Raw genomic sequence first — 25,838 nt, forward strand, 5'->3', positions numbered from 1 at the left:
AAATTGAAGGTAAAAAAAATTATCCAACAAAATAATTTCAAAAAATAGACCTTTATAATGGTGATTAACTTCCCAAATTATTGAATTAGTATCTTTCCTTCAAAATTAATGAAGATCCATGTAATTTATTGACAAAAAAATCATGTCATGTCAAGCTACTTTTTGTTTTTGTTTTAAAGAACGATAGAGGGATTTTAAAAAAATTAATTAATTTAAATTATGTTTTAAGTATTAAATTTTAAAAATTTATATATCAATCTCTAAATTTTATAATTATATTGTGATAAATTTATAACTTATATTTTAAATTTTAATAAAAAGATAATTTTTTATTCTTTAATTATATTAAAATGATAATAATAAGTTTTAAAAGGCATGAATCGTAAAATCTTTTGGTACGTACCAACAGCGTTGAAATGAGTAGAATGGATTTGATTTTCTTTAAATATATAATTAATTTATAAAATTAATTATTAAGATTGATTCTAAGCATAATTGAAAAGAAAAAAATTAAAAATTAGGTAAAATCATATTTTTGTAAAACCATATCCATACATTTCAGTTACATGTCAAAATTAATTATAAATTTAAAACTAATATTTTTTATAAAAAAACACCTATATACATATCAAAATTAATTATAAAATAAAAATATGATTATCTAATAAATTATCATTACCTATTTTTAAATGTCCTTATCAGCAAGACATGTCACCCCACTTTTTGTTCCCCCCCTGAAAAGTGGGCCCATCCGAGAGTAGGTTTTTTTTTTTTTTTGGCCAAGACATCCGAGAGTAGGTTAGGTAGGAAGAATGAGGAGCGACGTTTTCAAAAAACAAGTAAAATGGATGGAAAATACACTGACACAGAGTTAATAGCAAGTAACTTCATGAGTTTGGTTGTCAATAATGAACGATCGATTGAAAACGAGTTTTAAAATAATTTTTTAGGATTTCTTATACTTCTAGCATTTATAAATGATATGCAGCTATTTTTTTATTATTTCCAACTGAGCTTCCGAAATTTATTAATATTCCCCAATTTATAACTTATTTCCAAGGGATCTTAGATTTGTCTTTGGGCTTCCGCGATATGTAACTCAATTTTTTTAAAAAAAAAAATCATTTGCGACGAACTTGGCGACTTGTGTAACAACCATGTGCTGGCATTTGTCTATAGATACTTTTAATGATTAACAACCTCCCCTGCAATGTTTTGAAAATGAAGCCAGACTGGACAGTCCAAAACACAGCAGCAGCTCGTTTCCAGGCAAAAAAACCGTCGTCCAGGTTAAGCCGGATTGAACCAGGCTGAGCCGAAACCCGGGATAGGTTCAGTGAAAGCGGACGGCTCTGTTAATATTTGGGACATGGCATTCTCTATCACCAGACCATCAAAGCATGAAGACCATTTGTTCACCCTCTTCTGATCTTGTGCTGCCATCACTCTATTCGAAGTAGTCGATCCGTTGAGTTTATGCTTTTCCACTGTTCGAGACATGGGCTTTTGTTCTCCTTAGTCTAAATATCAAAGCCATTAAGATGTCACGGTGATGCAGGCAGCTTTTTGTTTTTGGTCAGAGTGTGGTAAACGCAGCCATTCAAAGGTCTTTCATCCATTTGTTTTCTTGTTTTATGTCATTCTTATTATTATTTCAAGGACATTGATTTCTTAGCATTTTGATTTTTATACAGTAATGTGCCACTGATGGAATATTTTAAGTTATTAAGAACGGGTGTTTAATTAAATTACATTGGTATAGATAAAAGAAAAAGAGATTTCCTTAATAAATATTATTTTTATTTAGTTATTATATTAAATAGACTACTGATCTAAGCTGTTAAAGTATACTGATACTTCCTTTTCAACATCTAATCTAGCTTTTAAAACATTGCTTCCATGATACCCGTGTGACCGTGTTATTTTTTATGGAACTCTTGTTATTGCCAACGAAGACGCAAAACAAAAGGGATAAAATAATTTTAACCCGGGACAATACCTAGCAATCCAGTCTACTGCATGTATAATTGAAAACAAGCCAAGCTCTGGTTAAATAGACATGCCCCTGCAAGAGAGGTAACAAAGGCTTAAAACCTGAAACTGTATCATGCCTTTTGTTTTTCGTTTTTTGCTTTTTTTTCTTTTTTCGTTTTTCTTTTTAAGTTCAGGCCCGAGCACGCAATAGATCAAGTCCAGCTCCCCCCCCCCCCCCAAAAAAAAGTCTTCTTAAGCTTTCGAGGCTAACATATTGTAGGCTCCCAATTTGGTTTAATAGTGTCCAGGTTTTTCGGTTTGACCAAGATTCAGATTTTTTTCAGATTCAATGGATGCTAAAAACTTGATTAGAAGAGATATGCTGGGTACTCATACTTTAAGAGCCCTACTAGTTGATATCCGTGACTTGCTCTTTGGAAATTGGGAGGTTGAAGTTTTTCATACTGGACATGAGAATATAATGTGTGCTGATTCAATGGCAAAGAATAGTTTTCATGACTCGCCTAGTCTTATCCTGGTTCCTATGATAACTCCTCAATGCTTGGACAGGTTTTGGGCGGACAAGAGTGAATCTACATCCACCTGCACCTGAACTTCACTAGTTTGTAGTGTTCTTTTCTTCAAGGTTTTAGCTTGCCTTTGCTTACCCCCAAAAAAAAAAAATTGTAGGCTCCAAAGGTTAGACGCCAATAAAATAAAATTAAAACTTCACTTTTACAATAGATTGATAAATCCAAATAGAGAGTTATTCTAAAAACTCAAATCTAAATTTCAAACAATTCTACTCAGACGAAAATGGCCCAGAAAAGTTATAAACCCCTACAAGCCTATTTACTTATTAATATTTTGCTAAAATTTATTTAAATTAAATTATATGATAGTATATGTATAAACAATGTGTACGTGCAAATATATTTACTTAAATTTATGCAAGGAAAACATAATATTTAATTTATATAAAAAAAATAAAGTTTTGCTCTCATTGTTACTTTTAATTTCCTGCTTATAAAAATAAAATTTTAAATTAAATTAAAACAAATAACATTAGCAATATTTTTATTTTTATTTATACATAACTTAATATTTATAATCTATTTATTTAAAAATGTTAAGTGTTTTTAAATGAATCACACATTCCAATAAAGTAATTAATTGTCTTCCAACTAACATCATCTTTTTATATTTATTTTTATTTAATAGAATATTTTACTTTAAAATAAATAAAAAATAACTTATTTTTTAAAAACACTTTTGATAAAAACATATTACTTACATCTTAAAATATTAAAAATAACTTATATTTTTTAACACTCAAACCCTAAAAAAATACCTTATATTTTATAATGAAAAGAATGTTTATTTATATAAATATTTAATGTGTGTATATATTATCATATATAAAAATATAATATAAAATATAAATAAGTAAGCCTAATAGGCTTTTAAGCCAGGCTTTAAGATGCACTTCGTCCGCTTTTAATCATGGAGAAGATGATCAATTAATACAATTTTTAAAAAAATTCATTAAATATAACAATCATGTCTAAAAGATTTGGACTACATTATCCCTATGATTAATGAAACAAATTTTTCTAGTGAAAATAAACATTGATTTTATAAGAGACAATTTGAAGAAAAAAAATATAATAAATGCTTCTTGAAATTCACCAAAGCCAATTCTGACGTCACCAACTGTTGCTAAAAATGGAGATGTCTATAAATAACATGAATCGCTCAATGTAAACAACTACTTAAGCAAGGATAATGTCTGAGGCTCCACTAAAACTATATGAGGTAGTCCGTCTTAATTCTGAGATTGCTCATGTACTATCGATTTATATTCTTTTCTTTATTGTCATTTCCAAAACTGTGGAGAGACCTCCTCCTCTCCTATCTATGCAGTATGCAATGTGTTACGAGTTTACGACCTTTAGGATGCTATATTTGGCGGATTCACCTTCATTGCTCACGGCCCATTTTTCCCTTAGATTTCATATGGAGCTGATAGCATTTCACATTCACAAGAGAGTTGACTCCCTGGACATGAATATCATTAACAAGGGATGACCGGGGATAAATCTCCACTATTATAGGTAGTGTGCCGTGAAAATTACAAAAGGTTCTAACAACAATTCACCACCACAACGCACAGAACACGAGTCATTCAATGTGAAAAACTTAAACAAGCAAGGCCAATGTCCGAGGCGCAACAAAAACTATTGAAAATACACCATTTAAATATGACCTCATGAATGGACCGTGAGTATTGGAGGGGAAGCTGCCCAATCTTAGACAATAGCATCCTAAATGTAGCGACACGCTGCACGGATAGGAGAGGACGGGGTCTCTTGAAAGTTTTGGAAATGACAGTCAAGGAAAGCACACATTGAATTATTGATAGTGTATAAGCAATCTAAGAATTACTATGACCTGCCCGATAATATGTGAGAATTTCCTTGAGTAGGAATAGTCGATTCACCAACGACTCGAATGTTCATTTCTGCATGTCAAAAGAATTGCGCTCACCCTTCCACAGATTCCATCGAAACCTTAAGAAGTGCCATTTTCTAAAATTAGGCTGGATCCCCCTTTATGCCACTCCAAGCCCATTTTTACGCAGTTGGATTTTCTACTCGGAGAGCAGAGGAGAGAGCAATGCAGATCTAGACCGTTAAATTAGATTAGATTTGATAATTTTTAAAAATAAAGATTTAAGTTGAATGGTTCAGATTTGTAGTGGAGAGAAAAATCAAAGGAGAGAAATCCTACCCCCATTTTAACCTTATATTTCATATGGATACAGGATATTATTGCTTCTGATTATTACAGAAAGTGTAAATGAGATATCAATTCGTCCTTTTCCATGTTTTCTAGAATTTGAAATCAGGGCGAGATTATCAGAAGAAAAAGCAAACCAGAATAAGCAGAAAGCAAAAATAAAACCAGGACAAGAAGCATTTTCGAAACCAGCAACAATAAACTTAGAAAGAAACCCGAGAATATAAATAAGACAACTAAACCCAATAATATTATTTTAATTAATTAGAACACATAGAGCTATGACAAACTACCAATTCATTACAGCTACCAAAAATACACTTATAAAGAATTAGATTATCCGAACTAAACTTAGGATCTGCAGGTTTTGGCTAACTACTAAATTAATTCATCAATGTAATCCCAGTTTGGAAAACTAATTCAATGGAAAACCCTCCAGATTACTACTCCTTCAACAAGTTGTATTCCCAATTTGAAGGCCTATGCAACTCATTCCCTAAGAATGCCTTCTAATTCTCAAAATTTAACCACTAAGCGGTTAGAACCATGGCTAAAGTAGACGAGTTACCGGCGGGATTGGAGACTTGAGTTACCACCTAGTATGAAGGTTGCAAACAGGATGGGGTTGAACTTAGAGTACGAGACTGGAGACTCAAAAGCTTCAAAAAGCGCGCGACAGGTTCAACCAACCAGATTGTGTTCGACCACACTGATTTGCCGAGACTCGAGAGAAAGGCTTCGAACAAGGTTGAACTCCAGAGCTAAGATTGAACAAAAATGAATTAGATCTCAGAAACTCGAGCACGACGAAGCACGGTGAGAAGGCAGAAACAACGCAAAAAGCACATCGAGATAAGTGAGAAGCTTGAGTGAGCACGCAAAGGCGAGAGGCCGAGAGCAACGGCGAGCCAAGTTCGAGCACCGACACTATGTTGAGTTTTCAGATTTCAGATCTGGAGGAGCAAAGGTCGAACTCAGAAGGAGACAAAGGGTGTCCGCGGAGACGCGAGTGAAGCACACTCGAAGGGCGGAACGGAATGAGGGGAAAGGGACAGCGGTGATAGGTGGTTGTGGGGAGGGGTCCGGCCCTCCCTCGTGCTTATTGGTCTGTTGAAAGGGTTTTTAATAAAATTAAAATTAAAATTGAATTGAATTTTAAAAATCTATTTAATATAATGATAAAATTTTGATATAATTTTTATTTATATGTAAAATATAAAAATATCTAAATATCCTTGCCAATTTTTTTAAAGGAAAACCTATCCTTTTTTTTATCCCTATAAGTGAAAAAAAAACTATTCATCTTCTCCTTCGCTGAAACATGTCCTCTGGTTTTAAGTGCAAGTTTGGGCTCTTGCCTTCACTTGTGCCACGCTTATTGTTAAGCTTTTGCACATCAAAATCATGGCAACCTTGTCACTACGAAAGAGAACGGCAGTGCCATCAGATCATCCGGGTAGATCTCCACCTTTAGTACCTCGTTCTCCTACACTTTTGTTACCATTGAGAAATGCATGCACCTCTCTAGTAGTCATCAATGATAATCACCTCAGTTGATCCTCTCCCTTGTCCACACCAACGTTGTGGTCTCAAAGCTTGCCAACATAAGTAGATTGCGTGACAATTAGTTTCGCACAGGCAAGGGTAAAAAAAATTCATCTCCAACTATTTAATTTCCTGTTCTTTGACCTCAAATTGTTGCTTCTTCTTTGATGATTCCTTCATCATCGATAAGAACACAACGTGATGGGTTTTCAGCCCCGGCGAGAACATAGGATGATAGCTCCTTCACTACTGACAAGAACACAGGGTGATGGCTCCTTCAATGCTGGTGCTCGTCCTTGAATTGTGTTAGGTTGCCACCATTAGATTAGAGTAATGTCATCTTTTTTGTTGGCGTTACCATCAGCAGTCTCTGTGACGGAGGTTGTCGCACGCAAAAAAGAAGATGATGCTACCTCCCATTGACCGTCAAAGACAACGAGTAGCGCTGGAGTAGTTGTTGGGGCAACAAAAGGGTGATAAGAAGACGGAAGTGTGAGATGTCTAGATTAGAGCACTGAAACATAAGGCATTGACGTCTGAAGGGATAAATTCCATAGAATTCACCCAATTCTATTGAGTTTGTGAAATAATTAGATTCCATCATTTTTGCCAAAATTAGATTCTTTAAGACTTACAACTCTTGCCAACCAAACACATTTGCATCAGGGTTCTATTTTCAATTCTATTTCTTTGTTCTTAATTCAGTGATACCAAATGGGGCCTCAATTATCACCCTTTATGAAATTTATACTTAAAATAAATTTATTTAATAAAATAAAATTAATGGTAGACATTGAGAAAAGAATCCCTCTCCCGTGGTTGTGGCTATGCAGGGCAGGAGGCTTCAGCTGAACCAAAGGAATGTTGGGCGGCACCGAAATTTAGTGTGTTTATTTTTTAGTAGTGATATATTTATTATGATATATATTGATATTTATATTATCACTGAGAATACAAGCACAATATAGTTGCAAAAAGACTACATTGCATATACCAATATAATATATCTACTTATTACGATTCTTTCTATAAATTATTACTATTTGCAACTTCAGGCCTTGGCAATTTTTTTCATAATAAAATTATGCTGAACCACCTTCTTGATATCTGAAGTTACACATGGGGGAGGGAGAGAGAAATAGGTTAAGCTTTGGAAAAAGAAAAAAGTGAAGCTTGGTGCACGTAAATAATAGGAAGAATTGACATAAAATAAAATAAAAAACATGGGATGAGAATGAATTTATGATGAGGAAAGCAATATACTTTGATTTGCATGTTTTAATTGGATTATCAATGCTTCAATGGTTGATAACTTGAGATCTTGCTTTTATCTCATTAATGTTTATTTCATCTATAGGTGATTAGTTTATACAAATTATGGTAATCCATTTAGGTTGGTTCCATGGTTACTATAATGATTTTGACTAAGTGCAGGGGCAATGAGGGTGATCTTACACCTATCATCTCCCCTCTCTCTCTCACACACACACCCCAGAATACAAGCAATGGATAAACCGTACAAGATATAGACAAATCATGCTACATAAAAAAAGTCATGAGGTTTATGCACCCTAACGGGAGATTATTGTATATTATAATATGAAAGTTATTTTCTAGATACTTCATGAGTAAGAAAATTTGAATATTTATTCACTTTTAAAACTATGATCAAATGTGATCGTTAGATTTCTCATTACCAAAATTTCTAATCTCATTGATGATCTTAAAGAGTGGGTTAGCTTAGTAAAAATTGTGTTGGATATGCGACAAATCTTTTAAAAAACCAAAGTAAGATGTGTTTAAAAAAATAACGAATCACTATTCATTGCTCACTGTACTAAGATGCCTTATAAAATATAACAAAACGTGAGATAATATTAATATATACTCCTTCCAATTCTCGTTACATGGCATTTTTAGAAATATTTTTTGGTTATTGATATAATACATAGAATATTATTTACTACTCTCTCCATCCCAAATTATAAGATAATTTTAAATAACATTTTATATACTAATAAACCTTATTAAATACATTTAATAATGTTATATTTTTAAAATAAAAATATAAACTTTTAAAAATATCCATCATTTAATATATTTAAAAGAGAAGAGATAAAAATTAATTATAGAGAGAGAAAGAGTAATATTAAAACTGATACATTTAATAAAACTTTAATCTACTTAAAATATCTTATATTTCGAAATGAAAAAAATTCTTTTAAAAATATTCTATAATTTAAGATGGAGAGAGTAGTGTCTTTTCATTTTATGTTTGTAAATTCATATTCTCATTATACATTTTGTGGTCCTTGTATCTCTTTCTTCTCATTTTTAATAGGTGTATAGTTATAATTCTTTTATTATAAGATGCATTTAATGAATTAACTAATGTTCATTGATTCTTATAAAATAATTAACAGTGTCTTATAATAAAACCTAATCAAAATATACACATAATGATAATTTTTATCTATTAAACTTGCGAGGCTTAAAAAAAGTATGTCCAGCCTATCAGCCAACGAGTCCTTTTCAAAAGCCTACACTTGCCTGCTAGTGCTAAAGGAGACAGGCCTGGTAGGAGTTGGTTCTCGAAAAGTTGTAGGATGTAAGTTAGCACGGAAAACGCATTTTGTGAGTCGAAGAGGGCAAGGAATGATAGACAGAATCGAACCATACACGGTAAGATATTTTGTGCAGGTAAGTAAATTGCGTTAAATAAGCAGGGCATGTTAGGCATCCATGTTTGCAAACGAATTACTCATTTGATCACATTTACAAGTCATTCTTAACACATTTTATTAAAATTTAAAAATATTTTTTTATTTTTATGTAAAATTTTTATAAGTTCTCAACTCTTCCCCCATCAAATATACATTTGCTTAAAAACAAACTTCTCTTTGTCAACATTTAATAGAGGATAAATGTAAAATTTGCTATAAAAATTAATGACATGACTTATAAATATGATTAATTTTTTTTCTTTTCCTGCCTCATAAACAGGAATAGAAGAAGTATAGTTTTAAAATGAAATAAATTATACACGTGTGTGTGTATGAAAATTAGAATGGATTTAAAAAAATAGTTGGCACCAGTGAAACATAATTGCGAAGCACAGTATTCAGCTTGAAAACCTCAGCAAACCGAGTGGGTGCATAAAAAATCTTGTTGGGCTTACTTTCGGCTGGGCTTTGGCGATGACAGCTGTCCTACTGGGCTGGGCTACAAGTACTTGACAATAATGGGTGTTTCTGCCCTGTAAGTCAAGGCTTGCAGTACTGGGAGGACATACCTCTCACGTGACATACGCATGCCATGTTAAACCATATTTTTTATTATGATTTTTTAATTTATTAAGGAAAATAATTATTATTTTAAAGCTAAATTTAAAATATTATTTGAATTTTATTTATTAATATTAAAACAAAATAATTTTTAAAATTAAAATACACACAATTTGAGCGATGTAAAATTTAATCTCAAAAAATCATGTAAAGTGATAAATATGGTGCTCATTCTCGTTAAAGAATAATCAGTCCAGATCCGCTAGCCTTTTTCTAAGCGAAGCCCTTGGCATATGGAGGGGTCATTTTCCGGATGTGGCCTTTGATCTCGACTATATATAATAGGTACATAAAGCCAAAAGCAGAACTTTTTCTTCAAACCTTCAAGAAACCTATGAATGTACCCCCAATCTCCTTTATTTTGGCATCTCACATGCATCTGCTTGTTATCTTTTCCCTCGTGATCTTGGATTTGTTCTTCTTCCTGCGCATCTGATAATTTTCCGCGACATGACAAGACACAACATAACAAATGATATCTTTTCTGAAACCAAAAAACACGATGCATTAAATGACACTGCACTTACTTCTGTTGCTGGCTTTGTAGGTGAGAAACTCTCTTCCCGCTCATCCGCTGCCCACAGATTCCGCCATGCTGGTTTTCTTCATTTTCATATTCAACAGCCACCCCCCAACCCCAACCCCGATACCACCATGAAACATAAATACGCGCCTAAATTTTCCATCGAAAAGTGGTCAGTTTAAAACAAATATAAGATGCACATTACATCGTGAAACATGAATCCGTGCTTACTGCGGTAAATTAATGTCGTCAAGTAAGATTAAAAAAATTGACCGTTATTGATATATATACACATGACATCTAGTCTCGAACGGAAATGTCGTGGAATGTGCAAGAAGAAAAATATATACCAGAAAGCAGCAGGACAAGAGAGACCGGCAAAAGAAGAAAAATAGATCGTGTTGTCATGACCATATTTCATACCTTCTATTCATGAAGCCGAAGAATATATATATATGTATGCATGTAAGGACTTGGTCTGGTCAAGACTCATGACTTCGATGTTCTCCGCGGAAGAGCACCCTAAAATTACTGTATCAAGTTGCCATGGCCACAGGGGAATAGCTATCATATGAGGTCGTTGTCACTTAGCTTATGCTTTGGGGTATCGATCGAGGTCTATACATCGAAGAATGAGATCAGTAGAGATAAATAGTGTACATAAATTAACTAGGGTTTGTGCGATGTATTACGTTTGAGTCCTACCCATCTTTTGCGCTAGTCGCTATCCAACGTTCGAAGTGGATATAGCACCCAAGAGTAACTGTTCCATTCACGTAATTGCTTGTCCCAAATGCCTTGTAAGTTGTTGGACAAAACTAACTGAAAATAAAACTGAAAAAGCGATCGTTTTTCATTAATTACTTTCACTGAGGTACGTCAGAGATAATATTATTCTAAATCTAATTTTTTCCCTCAACATTAACAGGAGACTGAATGCATGGCAGAAATGCTCCGTGATTATATACTACTCACAGTCACAGTATTCTCCCCCCCCCCCCAACATCCACACAAATAAATATGCTGAAATGGATGTATTTACTCGGTGATGGAGTGATGTCCACGCGTGCGTCATATAAGGGGTGTTAAATTCGTGTTGAAAATAGTAAATACATGCATGCAGGCACCACTTCTGAATCATCACGAGCAAGAGTTTAGCAAAACAAGGATGTGTTGAGCAAGTAGCGTCTCTTTTGCTCAGCTTAGGTTGATCAATTGCAAGGCTAGTGGTGCAATTTGCGCATTGATGGCGAGTAAAAAGCAGACTCTGCAAGTACAGATACCGTTACCTGGCATGTAAAGGGTTTTTGCTGTCGGTTGTGTGACACTCAAGGCATCCTTAATTATAAAAAAACCTTATCTCACTTCACTTTCCGATATTAAAGTAATCAAGCTCTATTGTGTATAGTTTGAATCAAGGTTCTCAAACCTAGCTATAAATAGACAAGATCGCCCGAGAAGATACCTCAAACTTTGGACTCATTCCTTGTCTGGCTTTGTATTGCTTGTTTGCTTAAATATCTGCACACAGTTGAACTGAAGCTTTTGTGTCTGACATGGCGCAAGTAGATGTGGAGGGAGAGAAGCAGCAAAGGCTTCGAAAGGTAGTATCGGATGTGTCACACGAAATGGAAAAGTACTGCAAAATAGAGATCGCCAGTATTAATAGGATTTCTTGTATCGATGAGGAGGTGGAGGAAGCAGAATGCAAGTGTTGTGGACTGAAGGAGGAGTGTACCTTAGCTTACATCTCAGAAGTTGAAGAATGCTATTGTGGAGAGTGGCTGTGCGGGCTTGTTCTGCTGCTGTGAAAGAAAGAGCAGGAAGAGATCCTCAACTGTCGCTGCAAGATGCCCTCAACTTTCACAGGGATTTCTGCTTCACTTATAATAATACCACTAGGCTGAACCCCAAACTCTCTTTAACTCTATCTATGAGGGCTTTTGCTAAAAAGAGCTTAGAAAAAAGAAAGTCCAAGCTTTCTCGAAGCACTAGCTATCCCTGAATCAGGCTTAATTTTTTACTCATTGTTTCATGCGTACATATACTTAAGCATACTTACTCTCTACTCTATAATTTCAATTGTCTCTCCGAAGCAAAACAGGATGCATTGGTCTCATTGCTGTGCTTATTATAGTTTCCAGTTCTTTTTTTGGCATCCATTGTCTTCCGTGTGGCCTTTTATGATCAGCGAATCATTATAGTTCTAATTAACCTAATTAATCAATACATACGCACGTATGCATAAAGTGGTGGGATAGTATTGTTTGACACATGGCATCGTTTCAAGTTCAGTCTGGTTATAATAAGTAGGATAGAACTAATAAGCCCCCATCAGTACATTGTCCCTGATAGAGAACAACAAATCACAACCAGCTGGTTGATCACATGAAAATTACGATAACTGATTGATGTATAGTGGCAGGGTAGTTTTACGCATGTAATGTGTATTTGAGCAAATAAATTATAATGAATTAGAGTATATATTGTAGCCTGTGTACGCACTTCTATATATTTATCTATTTAGAACTTTGGGTCTTAATTGGGACTTGTCCATGTGTCCATATTTCTTCTTTTAGTTTCCTTCTGATCTCTCAATTTTCTAGGTTAATTATGCGTGCAGAGTTGGCGGATGCCAATACATGCTCTCGCCATTAGTTTCTCTCACCATTAGAGTACGTATAAAAATGGATATATCTTCTGGGCCCCATTTGATCAGAGCTCTTCGAATAGTTTTAACGTCCTTATTTTAGTTTGATATTTGCTGGGCTTGTTAAGATAGATTTGATAAAAACCAAGCACGAACTACTTATCTGAACTGTTGTCTACAAAGAAAAGAGGGCAGGGGACGAACTACGTTTAGTTGATTCCATGGAAAAAGCATATAATAACCCCAACTGATCGCTGAGGCATCTAATATCTTACGGTAATATAGAGATATAGAAGAAGTAGCCAAACATGAACAAACAGTAAGGATAAGATAGGATCCGAGCATATCCAAATTCAAATACTCGTGACACACACACACACACACACACACACCAATTTATCCAAAAAATTGATTTTTTCCATAAGCTACAAGACTTAGCTTCTGCATTGGAATTACAAAGGCATGTGAGAAAATTATACGAAAGGCGTAAAAAAAAATTATAAGAAAAGCATAAAATTTAATAAAAATAAATTCAAACTCTATTCTTTTCTATTTTTTTAGTAAAATTTAAATTTTGAATTCTCAAAAAAATTATTAACATAAGTTTCTATCAACTATCACCCTCTACTTAGCATTTACTATAAAACTAATTTAAATAAAATATTAATTGGTACAAAAAAAATTAATTTAATTTAGTTTTAAATTGAGGATCATTATAAAGATTGTTGTAAATGTCTATAGAGAGATCGAGAGAGAGAGATTAACATTGTAACATTTTTTATGTTGTCAAAATTTTTAGGTAGTGCTTAATATTTTTGTTAGATATGACTCATATTCATAATATCATTAGACATCAACTTTATAGTATTATCTTTATTAGTTATTGTAAAATTAATGTTTGATATTTAAGAATTAAATCTTTCTCTTTTATTAAATTTATTTGAACTAAAATATATTGAGTTATTTATTTAGATAAATTAAAATTGTTAATATTAATATAATTTAAATTTTTATAATTAATAAGATATATAATTTAATTAATATATTTTAATTTTTAAATAAAATTTAACAAATTTAATAATATTAGATTCTCAATAATTTAATTTTAAAAAAGCAATGTCCTTTATTATAATTTATATAACTAAAATTAATTCTGAATAAATTATTTAAATATTTTAATTCTATTAAAATTAATTGTAGAAAAAAAATATTCAAATAGATTGCGTTATAATAAAATTAATTATGAGTAAAATCAATTATTTAATCAATTATTTTTATAATTAATTATATTCAATTGAAATTCAAACAAGTTATTAACTGTAACTTATTTCTAATAAATAGGCTCAGGGTTAGTATATTATAGGAAGGCACAATTTATGGATATACATATACTAGCCATTTTCATATTCCCAGATTTTGGTGGTCACGAGTCTAGACATAGACTTCATGTTTATCATGAAAAGTGATGTAGTTGTTAATGGTCCCAAACACTGCGCAATTCTCACCAACCATGCCCAGAGGTAACACGCAAAATTGTTAGCTCTTAATTAATATATACCACAGCATGTGAGTTTTACCCCATGGCCTGATCATTTTTCACGCACGCTTTCGCAAATGATGAGCATTCATCCAAAAGTCTAAGTCTCCAATTAAATTATATATTCCGCTTGGGATTGTTAACATTTGTTAAAATCATGTACGGGCTTTGTATATTCACGATCATTCTATTTGATGATGACTGAAACGTCATATAATTTATTAGTTTTTTTCCTCTTCTTCCTGGCCAAAAATAAACATCCACTGCTTCAAATTTGGATCCCTTGCCTAATCCTTGGTAACGGTAACAGTGACTCTCAAAATATGTAGTTTTATCTCCAAAACACATTAACATACTGTGAGACACACCAGTATGAATAACGGGATTTAAATCATTTGAAATTGAGATCTGTAAATTTTTGTAAAGTTTATCTTTTTAAAGAAGAAAGATAATATTTTATTATATTGTATGAAAAATAAAATTAAGAAAATACTCAAAACAGAAAACTTCACAGATATTTTTACTTTTTATATTTTAATTTCAGAGGATTTAAATCCGAATAACGTGACTTATGTATTAGCTGGGCTTCACATCATGTACCATTGTTTAGCTTGTTATTAACTGCTCTCTCTAATCATAATTAATTGTAGATTTAGTTTATTAGCTAGGCTTCAGATCATTTGCCAAGTAGATTTCGTTCCCTCTGAAAAGGCCAATGTTATTGTTGTTGTTCTGGCTTTTGTTTGCGTGGGGCCCTAGATTGGACGTGCTTTGTCTTTTTTAACCTACTATTTTTCAAAGCCCAAACTCATTACTGGCCCAAATGTTTGGGGTCACTTCTTCAGAAAAAGGGCATCTTTATTACTCCTCACCTGACCAGCGACATCCATCAATAATTGAACAGCCTTGAGCGAATATAAACATCAAAATGCGTGAGTGTTTGTGAGAGAGAGAGAGAGAGAGGGATAGAGGGAGCAGGGACAAGAGAATGAGCCTTTAAGACAAATTATTGATCCCGATGCCCAACTATTAATCGATAGAACCTGTCTTGAACATCGATCCTTAAGATGTTAATCAGTACAAATCAACTTTAGTTTGTTTCAATTATCTGCTTGCTTGTTCCCATCTGATTGATCGGATCGGATCATATCATTGGCAGATTAGGTTCCAGTGGCGCATTGGGATTTCCACATGCGTTTCATTTTTGCATTACGAACCCAAGAAATTTATCTGTCCCAGCCGCCAAAAAATCTAAAGAGACAGATTAATTAATTACTCTTATAAATTATTTTTAATATATTTTATTAAAATTTTAAAAAAAATTTTAAATTTTATTAATTTTATTTTACAATGTAATAAGTTTTTACCTTTATTCTTAATAAACATTTTTAAATTTTATTATTAATATTTTTATTCTAAATATTTAATAAAAAAATATAAAAATGAGCATTAAAAACTAACAAATATTTTATAAATAGAATTGAATTTTTTTTAAATTTTTATTTTATAAATAAAATCAAAGGAGGAATTACTGTCATGTGGGTTGTGGTTCCCAATCTGCAAATAATTCTGCCCACTAATCCACTCTGGTGAGTTAGTCACTATCTCTGGGGACCCTCGGACCTAACATTTACAGGATGCAGCGCTCTTTCAAAAATTTACATTCAGAGGCTGGCTTTCATTTTATTCTCTGAGAACCCATAAACCCAAAAGAAAAAGAACAAAAGCTTTTACACAGCACAGAAAAAGTGCCTTTGATTTACTTCCTTCCGCCAGGAATATAAACATTTTTCTTTAACTAATCTTGATTTAAAATATAAACAATTCAGTGCATATATTTTTTTTTATTTTATCTCTTATATTTACTAACTTAAATTTTTATATAAAATTATGTCTCATTTATCATGAAGTGTATTTGTAATTGAAACTAAATATAAAATAGAAAAATAAATATATTTTTACAAAAATAAAAACTTTATTTATGATTTTTTTAAAAAAATTATTCATATTTTATATTGGAAAGAGTATCAAAGTAATGAGTAAAGTTTGGTCTTTGGTGATTGAACTGGACCACCAAATTTAAGAACACCGAAGACCTACAAATTTCAAAAAGTAGAGATTCAGCCACTCAGGCCCTAATCTAAGCAAAGTGGGTTGGGTCCACGCCATGACATTTACGTTTAATTTCTAATCCATGATTTATTAAAAAAAAAAATGTAATCCATGAATACACATAAGGCAACCATTTTGTTGCGAAGATCACACACAAAGAAGAGGGTATACCACTGGAAAGCGTGCCATATTAATTCGTACAAGTCCAAATTAAATCAGTGAAAACACTATGTTTTTATATTACCTAGTTCTGGACGGTAGTGGTCTCCGCAGCATATTGGCACAGATGCACTTTTACCTTAGAAATAATGTATAAGTAAAGCAAAAACAAAGGGCGTATTGTTTTAATGTTGACAAGGAATGGGCTTTTATATGAAAGTTATTGGAAGAATACACACATGATTAGATTGTGAGGTGGTGCGAGCCGGTGTAATTAGAGTTAGAAGCCTCACAAGGAAGTGCCCATCACGCTATATATGATATCATCCCAACCAGTTTCCAATTCATCATGCTCTATCTCTGCAGGTACTAAATTATATGCATTATTGTAGGTTTATATATACAAGTGAAGGATTGTAATTGATGAAGCAATAGTGGGGGAGTGTAAAACCCTAGAAAATGGAGGATGGGGCAAAGCATGCTGAGTGTGACAAAGACCAGACGCTGTATATTCCTTCGAGAAAGACACGGTGGGTCCCTTCCTCTTCAAGAACCACAACATCAAACAAGCTTTGATGTGCGCACGAGTACTTGTGTATTCGTGTGTAACGTAAAGACACCCAACTTTTTTGTTTTTGTTTTTTGTTTGACCTTCTTTGCGTTCTCACACTTCCTAGTCCCTCCCGTCTCACCTCTGCTCTAATTTTTTTCTTTTTTTTGGTGTAAGCATTTACCGGTTTTTTGTCTCACAGTTTCATGCAGAGTTCCAAAAGAAAATTGCGAAAATGGCACGCATTCAGCTTTTCTCTCTCTTTTTCTTTTGAAAAATTGATTTTACGAGTTCACAATTCACAAGGAACAACTTTAATTTACGGGCTGCTTTAATGTCCCGATTCTTCTGCTCATTCCTCTTTGCCTGGCTTTTAACTCAATTAGGTGCTACGCATCTAAGGTGCTTTCTTCTGTTTCTTCTCATTCATTCTCTCTTTTTTTATGTCTCGCTACTGTGACAGTGAACAGAGTTGAAACAGAAAGGATCAAGGACTCTGCTTTTCAATCCTAACAAGCAAAAGGGGGGGGGGAGGGAGGGAGAGAGAGCCGATGATGCTCCTCAAGCCGAGTTTGCCCTTGTTTCATAGAAAAATTACACTGGACCTGGTTCAAATTGGAGTGTCGTGTGCCATCCCCATCAATTAAGTCCTTGGAGTGAGTTTGAAGAATCATCTGATGAGGAACGACTTGTCATAAATCGGTCTGACAGGGAATGAGCAAGTAGCCCAATGAGCACAAAGATTTCATAATCTCAATTATTAATATATACAATCCACGGAGCAAAATTCGAGCAGAAAACTTCAAATACAGTTGGGTATTGACAAGCCAAAAACGGCCAAACACGCCCCATGAAGCACAAATGGCCTTGCCTTTTCCAAACATAAATAATCATCCGTCCCTAATCGACCAACAACTTGCAGTATATAATAGTGGCGGTCTTCGTAATCAATTGACCTTGATTACGGTCTAAACTGCTTTCACAAGCAAAATCTGCATGTCTCTGTTTTCTCTTCCCACATCATTACAAACCCATGTATGCTAGTAAATAAGCAGTACATCAAAGGCGTGTACACTCGCATCATTATGCATTTGATTTAATAGATAGTAAATTGTGGTCACTATCCCAAGTGGTCTCAGCAAGGGAGTCAGTCAAAAAGAGTATTTGGGTTACAATCCGGCAAAAGCAGAGCCCTTTTGGCCTTTTCCCAACATGTGTCCCTGGTTCCCTTTCAAACGTTCCCGTTCAAACTTGCATCTTCAAAACAAGTGAAGGTGCACTTTCGTAATTATCCTCCAACTCTATCCCCTATTTCCTACCCTCATTTCTATTTAAAACTGAGCAGAGGCTCTTCTCCCTCACGTCCATCCTTATCTTTTCTTTCTAATACACATAGCTACTTGTTCATCCTCACCTCTAAACTTGTTCCTTTCTGTTGCCATTTTATTTCCATTCCACAGCAACGTCAAAGTTCAAACAGAAAACTAAGATACTCCCTGACTACTAGCTTTACTTGTGAAGATACAAATCTCTACCTGGTCAGGTCGCCAGGCATGTTCTTTGATGGATTCCTCTGCAACGGAAGATATCCTAGGTAACCCGGGGCCAGTCGCATGATATTTATATTTTGCTTTTGTTAATTATTACAATCCACTGGTTTGTTTTTAATACATTTTTGCCTAAAAAGTGAAGGATGTTAATCATTGAATGGAATGTTCACAGCTTAGGATCCGAGGAGTTGATTGATACGAAGAGATCATCATCAGAGAAGGGGGATCGGGAGATTGAACTCCAGCGATAAACATGGCTCATCAAGCTGAGTCTAAGTGGTGCATCATGTTTATGCGTGTCTTCATAGTGATGACGATGAGCTTTGTGGCGTCCCATGGGGAAGTAGAGGAAGAGCTTCTGTTATCGTTCAAGGCTGCCATTAACGATCCATTTCACTATCTCTCAAACTGGGTCGACTCCTCTTCCACTAGTATCTGCAACTGGTACGGTATCACCTGCGACAGTGACTCCCACGTTGGCGCCATCAACCTCTCCGCCAAAAACATCTCCTCCAATAATATTTCCTCCTTCTCCTCCATATTTCAACTTCCACACGTTGAACACATCGACCTCTCCGATAATCAGCTATCTGGGGGAATCTCTTTCTCTCCCTCTTCGCTTGTCTACCTAAATCTTAGCAACAACAATTTCACGGGTCCTGTCCCATTGTCGTTTTCCCGCATCCAAACTCTGGATCTCTCGAACAACATGTTTTCCGGGGAAATATCTCATCAAATTGGATCGCTTGCGAGTCTGAGGTATGTTGATCTGGGAGGGAACCTTTTGGTGGGAAAGATTCCAGATTCTATCACCAACATGACAGGTTTAGAGTACTTGACCTTGGCTTCCAACCACCTCGTGGGTTTAATCCCTCCAAAAATAGGCTTTATGAAGAGCTTGAAGTGGATTTATTTCGGTTACAACAATCTCTCGGGTGGGATTCCAGAGGGAATTGGAGAACTGAAGAATTTAAATCATCTTGATCTTGTATACAACAACCTCACGGGACGGATTCCCGATTCTCTTGGAAACCTCACTGATCTTGAGTATCTTTTTCTCTACCAAAACAAGCTGACGGGTCGGATTCCCTTGTCCATTTTTGAGCTTAAAAAGCTTATTTCGCTGGATCTCAGTGATAATTTTCTGTCTGGTGAGATTCCCGAGCTCGTAATTCAGCTTCAGAGATTAGAAATTCTTCACCTTTTCTCCAACAACTTGATCGGCAAGATTCCAAAGGCTATATCTTCTCTGCCTCGCCTCCAAGTCCTTCAGCTATGGTCTAACGGATTAACGGGTGAGATTCCAGAAGATTTGGGAAGGCATAACAACCTCACTATTCTGGACGTTTCCACGAACAAACTTTCTGGGAAAATCCCAGATAGTTTATGCCGCTCGGGCGCTCTTTACAAGCTTATCCTTTTCTCCAACTCCCTTCAAGGGGAAATACCAAGTAGCTTAACCTCTTGCACAAGCTTACGCCGAGTTCGTCTTCAGAACAACAAATTCTCAGGTGAATTGCCGTCCCAACTAACTCAACTATCACAGGTATATTTATTGGACATCTCCGGTAACCAACTCTCCGGCAGGATTGATAATAGGCACTGGAATATGCCATCGCTTCAAATGTTGAATTTGGGTGACAACAATTTCTCTGGTGAGTTGCCGACCACTTTTGGTAGCAGAAAATTGGAGAAACTGGACTTATCTGAAAATAGATTTTCTGGTTATATTCCACGTGGGTTTGGAAGCTTATCGGAGCTGATGCAACTGAAGCTGAGTTATAACGAGCTATATGGTGAAATCCCAGGAGAGCTCACTCTCTGTAGGAAGCTAGTGCTTTTAGATGTCAGCCACAATCAGCTCACTGGTCAAATTCCGATGAGTCTGGGCCAGATGCCGGTTCTGAGCTTACTGGATTTGTCGGATAACCAATTGTGGGGTGAAATTCCAGATAATTTAGGCAGAGTGGAATCTCTGGTGCAGGTAAACATATCCCACAACCACTTTCACGGACATTTACCGGCCACCGGAGCTTTCCTTGCCATAAATGCAAGCGCAGTCACTGGTAACGACCTATGTGGTGGTTCCAGTGGTGCTTCAAGCGGGTTACCACCGTGCAGAAAAAGAGACAAGAATCCATGGTTTGTCGCGCTGTTGCTTGTGGTGGGATTTTCGGGGTTTGCATTAGCAGCTTTTATCGTTACATGCTCACGAAGAAGAAAGAGTTTGGAGCTGAGGAGAGTGGAAAGCGAAGATGGTACCTGGGAGATTCAATTTTTCGATTGCAAGTTCGCCGAAGTGATCACCATGGACGATGTTTTATCGTCAGCGCAAGCAGGGAACGTGATCTCCAAAGGGAAGAACTGGGTTTCATACGAAGGGAAGTGCATGGCAAGTGGCATGCAATTCGAGGTGAAAGAAATCAGAGACTTTAATTCAGTTCCGTCGAGCTTCTGGGAAGACGTAGTGGAATTGGGTAAGGTGCGGCATCCAAACATTTTGAAATTGATGGGAGTGTGTCATTCGGGTAAAGGAGCATTTTTGTTGTGCGAGCATGCACAGGGAAACAGTTTAAGTGAAGTCGTGAGGCATTTGGATTGGGAAAGACGACGGAAAATTGCCGTTGGGATCGCAAAAGCACTCAAGTTTCTGCACGCTCGTTGCCCGGTTATCTTGGTTGGTGACATGTCACCGGAAAGCGTTTTAGTGGACGGCAATGACATTCCTCGTTTGAAGTTGAACCCTCCGGCATTGCTGAAGGGTTTCATTTCCTCCGCTTACGTTGCCCCAGGTGAGTAAATTAAATCACCTTTTTAATTTAATATATTTTCTTTCATCCCCTGATACGTAACTTGGAATTAATCGTTCGTTTCCCCATTCATATATGTTTATCATTAATGATTAATTATGCAGAAGCAAGGGAAGGGAAGGAAGTGACAGAGAAGAGCGACATGTATGGATTCGGTGCCATGTTGATGGAAATGGTGACGGGAAGAAGTGCCGGGGAGGGAGGAGAGGGGATGGTGGAATGGGCCCGGTTCTGCTATTCGGAATGTCAATGCGAAACGTGGGTCGGCCCGAGAATGAAGGGAGGGATGCAAAACGACGTCGTGGAGATCATGAACCTTGCTCAGCACTGCACCGCCATGGATCCGATAGCGAGGCCATGCGCAAGCGACGTCGTCAGAGCCCTATCAGCTGTTTCCTGCACAGGCGCTGTTCTCTCTGCTTTTGCACTAGTCTGAACCATCCTTCTCCGTCTATTTTTGATTTAACCTCATTTAAGGTGTTTCTTTCCTCTAGTCTGTCTTGTTTGATTTGGGATATGTGTATATATATGCTTGACATATATATACACTGCTGCCGAGTGTGTGTGTATTCACTAAATGTAAATGAATGAATGTCGTTATTTAAGTTGGTTTCTTTGGAATGAAAAAGAACTCTCACACATGTATTTTAATATAATTTATATTCTCTTCATTTTATTTATAAGATATATTTTAAAAAATTTATTTGATCATATTCATAAGTTACGATACAACTTTTAGATAATATTTAAAAGATATTTTTAAAACTATCTTTCATGAGAGAGAGAGAAAATAATATGACATTACTTTTAAATTTATTATATAGAAACATATTTAATATTTTACACACTTTTATTTTTTTATTTTTTTTAAGGTTGATAGAAATGATTTATAAAGAGAATCGAAAGAGTATTATTTTAATTTTAAAATACAGTTTCTTTTAAAAAAAATTGTTAAAAAATCTCTCCTTGGCGAAGAAATTGTTCTCAAACACCAAGGCAAATTGAAGGACCAGTGCATTAACTAGAAAATAATTGTATAAATGGACCAAAATATACTTATACATTTAGTCTAGTTGCTTCCTCATTGTGTACTGTGATGGAGAAAATATGAAAGAGCGAAACCACGAATAAACACTTCTCTCTCTTCCTCTTTCTTACTTTGTCTCTCCTCTTTCACACTATGAACTTATGTTGTCTGAAACATAGCTATGGTAATTAAAGCCGTCTTCCTTCTCCTTACTACATTTCTTGTCTCTCCTCTACATCCTCTCTATCTTCCCCAACCCCCTCTCTCATTACTCTTTCATTGTTTTGGCCAACTTGCATTTTAAAGGCTTTGAAGCAGGCGACAAAGATGGCTCCGATGATGTTAAGTCACATTCGTTATCAACTTTTCCTTATTATTATTGATAAAAAATCATGTTATTTATCCAAATTACATACTTATTATATTAATTGTGAAAATCACCTAAGTGTGTGATTTGGTGCATTGGGGGCATTTTGGCTATAGGAAAATATTTGAGAAAATTAGTCAAGATACATTTTTAGTTGAGAAGAATAATGATCCAATTAGATTTCTCAAAATCATTTTAGATTGATAGTAATTAATTTTATAAGTTGACAATTTTAAAAAATAAAAGTTTCGGATTGACTTATTTTCTTGTATTTGGGCCAAGTCATTTTTGTGTATTTTTGTACATGTGTGGGCTTACAATTTTTAGGTTATTTGGTACGTCCCAAGGCCTCTTTTGTGATATCATAATTAGTTTTTATTATTTAATTGCATTATGTTGCAATTTTGGAAATTAATTTTAATTGAAAATGTAGTTATTATCCATATGCTTTGAACTTTAATCTTGCGTGTTACATTTATTTGTATAGGTTTGCACCCCTTAGATTTGAGACATGAGAACTATTAGATTGGAATAATAGATGAGTCAAGAGGTAAAATACTTGAGTTTTGAGGTGAAAATACAAGCATTGTATGGTCTTGCACACATTGTACCACATTTTAAATCTCCTCTCTCTTTAATTTTTCATTACCTTTAGCTTTATTTAATTCAACTTTTAGACATTTTTATATGAATTTTTGTCTATTCTACTATGGTAAATAATAAAGTTATCTTAACTCATTTTTTACTCATTTACTTAACACTAGAGTTAGGCCCCTTCACCCAAAACTTGAATCAAACTACCTTAATTTTATTTTTAGCATTCATTCTTTCATTCACTCTTATTTTTGCATCCACCTTCTCTGTTATCTTTTCATTATTTTTCATGTTCTTCATCTTTATCTTTATCTCACCTTCTGTCCTCCATATCTCATAATCCAATCATCAAAATCCCAATCCAACTCCACCATTCTTCTTCTTCCACCTCACTCTTTAAACCCAAAGCTTCATTTTCTTAGTTTAACTTCAAAATCCTCAAGATGTTTATGAGTATGGTTTAACCGTGATGGAAGAATTGTACTCAAGAGTCAAGTGGGTTCCAAGATGACTAAAAGCTAAATCCACAAGAAATGCTAGGAAGGAAGGATACAAGAGGAGTCTTGAAGTGTCTCAAGGAATGATGAAAGTCATGGCCACTCTCTATTAAATCTAAGTTAATATAATCTTATTCTTAAAATTAGGAACACTTTTATATCTTATTTTTATTAACCAAAATTGATATTTAACTTACTGGTTTAGTGCTTTTCCACTTAGTTTCACTTTATGTAGTTGCTAGAATTTTTTTTCAATGCATTGTAATTCATATAAATATATGTTTTATGTGTGTTGAATATGTTTTACATTGGCTAGGTATAAATATGTTTGGTTAGTGTTTGATAAAGTGTCTTGTATGTAAAATTGTGCATTTGGCATAACATAAGTCAGGCTACACTTAAGGGAAACTAAGGGAGATTTTGATCACTTTACACCCAGCTAAGAAATTAATTAGGGACTTGTACAAAATTGTGTAAGAATTTAGTTAATTGTATTAGTTAGGAAGGCACACTTATGCAAAATTATGTAAGTGGGTTTAGTTCGGTCAAAAGAGTGGAAATTAACCTAAGCCTAATTAAAAAAATAGATAAGAAATCTAGCATCCTATAACTCATAGGACTCCATTTTAAAAAAGTTTAAACACTTTCATTTCCATTTCGCTAGTTAATCAGGTTTTTAATTAAATTTGTCCATTTAGTTCAATTAGTAAAAATCAATCAAATCTTGGTTAGTTTAGCTCACTAGTTTAGCTTTGATTGATCTTAGTTAGCCTCCTTAGTAAAGAATGACCTAGGTTGCCACTAGTACTATATTAATGCTAACTTACCTATTTTGGAGTGTAAGCAACATACGCTCCAAACGACCAACCTATCAATCCCACTTCTCTTTGATCACCAAGCTCACCCTTCTTGATTTGGATCCATCCTTGACTTCTCACTCTGATATTAGTCCCCACCTTTAGATCTTCCTTAGACCTTACCCATTGCCACAGGCTTTGATTTATGAGACAAAGATGAATTAAAAGGCTTGGAAGTAGACATAAAGTTATAGGGTTTGTGGGTATTCAAGCTGGGTTTAGATTTACAAGTAGGTATCAAGCATTAAGGAAGACTTGGATGCCTTTAGATTGGCAAGGGCTCGAATGGTATATTCTAGATCCTTTTTTTGAGTTGGAATTTCATTTTTTTCTGAATCCATCCCCTAAATTTTGAATTTTTTACTTGTGATTTTACTGTATTTAGGATCCATCTTATTGGAGAGTAGTTGAACCCTTACCTTCGTATGGTCTAATGATAGAAGTTTCAAGAGGAAGATATCAAAGCTTAATAAATGGATGCAAATTAGAAGATGTGGTCATGGCAAGTTTATTTACTTCATACCAGCTTTTGCCTCTTTCAGCTAATCCTCTTTACAACTTTTCTAAATGGCATTTGCTTCTTCCACAAGGTTTATAATTTCTCTACGTAATTTACTAGGCAATAATGGTACTATTGATGGTATGGGAATGGTTTGGTGGGACAAATTTAGTTCTCATTCCTCAAACTATAGCCATCCTTATTTAATTGAAATTATAGCCTTTGAATATGTAGTTGTTTCAAGTTTTACAATCTTAAATGCTCCTGCATATAGCATTTATCTAGTTTATTACAAGTATGTTTGTGTGTTTGTCTAGACTTGAACGATCTTGCACTTATTTTGGATGAAGTTATACTAACTTGGTTAGACTTATGATATGATGTAGCAATGTAATTATTCAAAATATTTCAATCTATGCTTCTCCAGGTTCACCTTATATTGGT

At 34.6% G+C, this 25,838-nt stretch overlaps 1 protein-coding gene across 1 annotated transcript; it reads left to right on the forward strand.

Annotated features, from left to right (window-relative positions):
* The first annotated feature begins 18,573 nt into the window (after nt 1–18,573).
* LOC129301159 (leucine-rich repeat receptor-like serine/threonine-protein kinase SKM1) lies at nt 18,574–22,209 on the forward strand. Its single transcript, XM_054939731.1, has 3 exons — nt 18,574–18,787; nt 18,916–21,535; nt 21,658–22,209. The coding sequence occupies exons 2-3, from the start codon at nt 18,997–18,999 to the stop codon at nt 21,987–21,989; spliced, it is 2,871 nt and encodes a 956-aa protein (XP_054795706.1). The 5' UTR covers nt 18,574–18,787; nt 18,916–18,996; the 3' UTR covers nt 21,990–22,209.
* Nucleotides 22,210–25,838: the final 3,629 nt, after the last annotated feature.

This window comes from Prosopis cineraria, unplaced genomic scaffold (assembly GCF_029017545.1).
Source record: "Prosopis cineraria cultivar Desert tree isolate PC_DT_omini unplaced genomic scaffold, ASM2901754v1 PC2, whole genome shotgun sequence".
Lineage (NCBI taxonomy): Eukaryota > Viridiplantae > Streptophyta > Magnoliopsida > Fabales > Fabaceae > Prosopis > Prosopis cineraria.

Coding starts and splice junctions, on each gene's coding strand:
- LOC129301159 (XM_054939731.1), top strand. CDS start 18,997: ATGGCTCATCAAGCTGAGTCTAAGTGGTGCATCATGTTTATGCGTGTC. Junction 21,536..21,657: donor CTCCGCTTACGTTGCCCCAG/GTGAGTAAATTA, acceptor TTAATTATGCAG/AAGCAAGGGAAGGGAAGGAA.